Here is a 2,234-nt window from a genome sequence, read left to right as displayed (position 1 = left end):
GACAAATTACTTACAAATGACAATTAGACTAAAGGTAAGTTTATCATCTTTAACAATCTATTTCAAAATTTCGTGGAATAATTATATCCAAGGACAGATAAAAGGGTGAAAAAGAAAACTAACATAGAATTTATACTTAACTATTATTCAAGGGAAAGAACAAAATAAAGATAATATCTAAAATCATTTACCCACTAGTTATTCTCTAACAGAAAACTGAGTCATCTATTTTATCAAAGGAAAAACGAACAATAAGGTAAGTTAGATTATTAGTCAGGGTTCTCCAGAGAAACAAAACCGAAAGGATACATGTACTTATATGTATACATATATAAGAGGAGATTTAGTATGGGAATGGGCTCACTTGATTATGGAGACTGAGAAGTCTCATTTCATGCCATCTGCAAGCTGGAGAACTAGGAAAGCAGGTAGTATAATTCAGTCCAAGTCCGAAGGCTTTAGAACCAGGTGAGCTGACAGTGTAACTCCTAATCCAAGGCCAAAGGCAGTGGGAGGGGAGGAAGGGTACTGGTGTGTAAGTCCCAGCAGAGTCCTAAACCAAGAGATCCAATATCTAAAGGCAGGTGAACGTCTGCTCTCAAGAAGAGAGAGCCAGAAATTGCACGTCATCTATGATTTTGTTCTATCCCGGTGGGCCTTCAACAAATTAAATGATGCCTGCCCAAACTGATGAGGGCAGATCTTCCTTACTTATTCCACGGATTCAAATGCTAATCTCTTCTAGAAACATCCTCATAGTTGTAGTCAAAAATGATGTTTTACCAGGTATCAGGGCACCCTTCAACCCAGTGTCGTTGACATATAAAATAAACGATCACATAGCGAAGTGTTTAAAAAAAAAAAAATTGGTGAGCACTGAATTTGACAAAATATTCTAGTAAATTTAATTAAATACATTTTTAAATAATAATTTTGTGTTTCAAAAGTAGAGAAAACCTTTTCCGCCCGCTCCCCCCTCCCCCCGAGCGCTGCTCCGGCTCCAGCGCGCTCGCTCCGAGCTCCGGGCTCCTGCCAAGCTAGCGCCGCCGTTGTCTCCCTCCGGCCGCCATCATGATCATCTACCGGGACCTCATCAGCCATGATGAGATGTTCTCCGACATTTACAAGATCCGGGAGATCGCGGACGGGCTGTGCCTGGAAGTGGAGGGGAAGATGGTCAGTAGGACAGAGGGTAACATTGATGACTCGCTCATTGGTGGAAATGCCTCCGCTGAAGGGCCCGAGGGCGAAGGTACTGAAAGCACAGTAATCACTGGTGTTGATATTGTCATGAACCATCACTTGCAGGAAACTAGCTTCACGAAAGAAGCCTACAAGAAGTACATCAAAGATTACATGAAATCAATCAAAGGGAAACTTGAAGAACAGAGGCCAGAAAGAGTAAAACCTTTTATGACAGGGGCTGCAGAACAAATCAAGCACATCCTTGCTAATTTCAAAAACTACCAATTCTTTATTGGTGAAAACATGAATCCAGATGGCATGGTTGCTCTGCTGGACTACCGTGAGGATGGTGTGACCCCATATATGATTTTCTTTAAGGATGGTTTAGAAATGGAAAAATGTTAACACATTTGGCAATTACTTTGGATCTATCACCTGTCGTCATAACTGGCTGCTGCTTGTCATCCACACAACACCAGGACTTAAGACAAATGGGACTGATGCCATCTTGAGCTCTTCATTTATTTTGACCATGATTTATTTGGAGTGGAGGCATTGTTTTTAAGAAAAAAACATGTCATGTAGGTTGTCTAAAAATAAAGTGCATTTAAACTCACTTGAGAGAATGCTCCTTAGTTTAATACATATTTAAACTAAATCCACTGCTAAAAAGCATAAGACTGTCTTCAGATAACTTCTACAGTGAAAGCTACTTCTGGGACTGGAATATAACAAACAAGAATCAAAAGTTTTAATTCTCAGTTGCAGTAAAGGGAAAGACCGTGCTCATGGCAGTGCCAACATTTGAAGTGGAGCCTTATACATTTCATCACCTACAATGGAAATAGTTAACTCTGGAAGAGATTACCAAAAGAATAAAAAAAGACTAATTCAGTTGGAAAAAAAAAAAAAAGTAGAGAAATCAAAATTCTTAGCTAAAATAACAAGATGAGAAAGTGTCATAGATTGTTCAGTGGGCAATCATGTTAAGATCTTTATTATTATGTGGTGGACACAAAAATACTACAAAATTATAGATTTGAATTTAA

General features: G+C 38.9%; 1 protein-coding gene across 1 annotated transcript; it reads left to right on the top strand.

Annotated features, from left to right (window-relative positions):
- The first annotated feature begins 962 nt into the window (after positions 1-962).
- On the top strand, positions 963-1,658 carry LOC134378175 (translationally-controlled tumor protein). The gene has a single exon (XM_063097144.1). The coding sequence runs from the start codon at positions 1,072-1,074 to the stop codon at positions 1,588-1,590; it is 519 nt and encodes a 172-aa protein (XP_062953214.1). The 5' UTR covers positions 963-1,071; the 3' UTR covers positions 1,591-1,658.
- The last annotated feature ends 576 nt before the right edge of the window (positions 1,659-2,234 follow it).

The sequence above is a fragment of the Cynocephalus volans genome, chromosome 5 (genome assembly GCF_027409185.1).
Source record: "Cynocephalus volans isolate mCynVol1 chromosome 5, mCynVol1.pri, whole genome shotgun sequence".
Taxonomy (NCBI): Eukaryota; Metazoa; Chordata; class Mammalia; order Dermoptera; family Cynocephalidae; genus Cynocephalus; species Cynocephalus volans.
The sequence above is the reverse complement of the archived record's forward strand: the minus strand, read 5'-3'. Positions and strand labels throughout refer to the sequence as shown.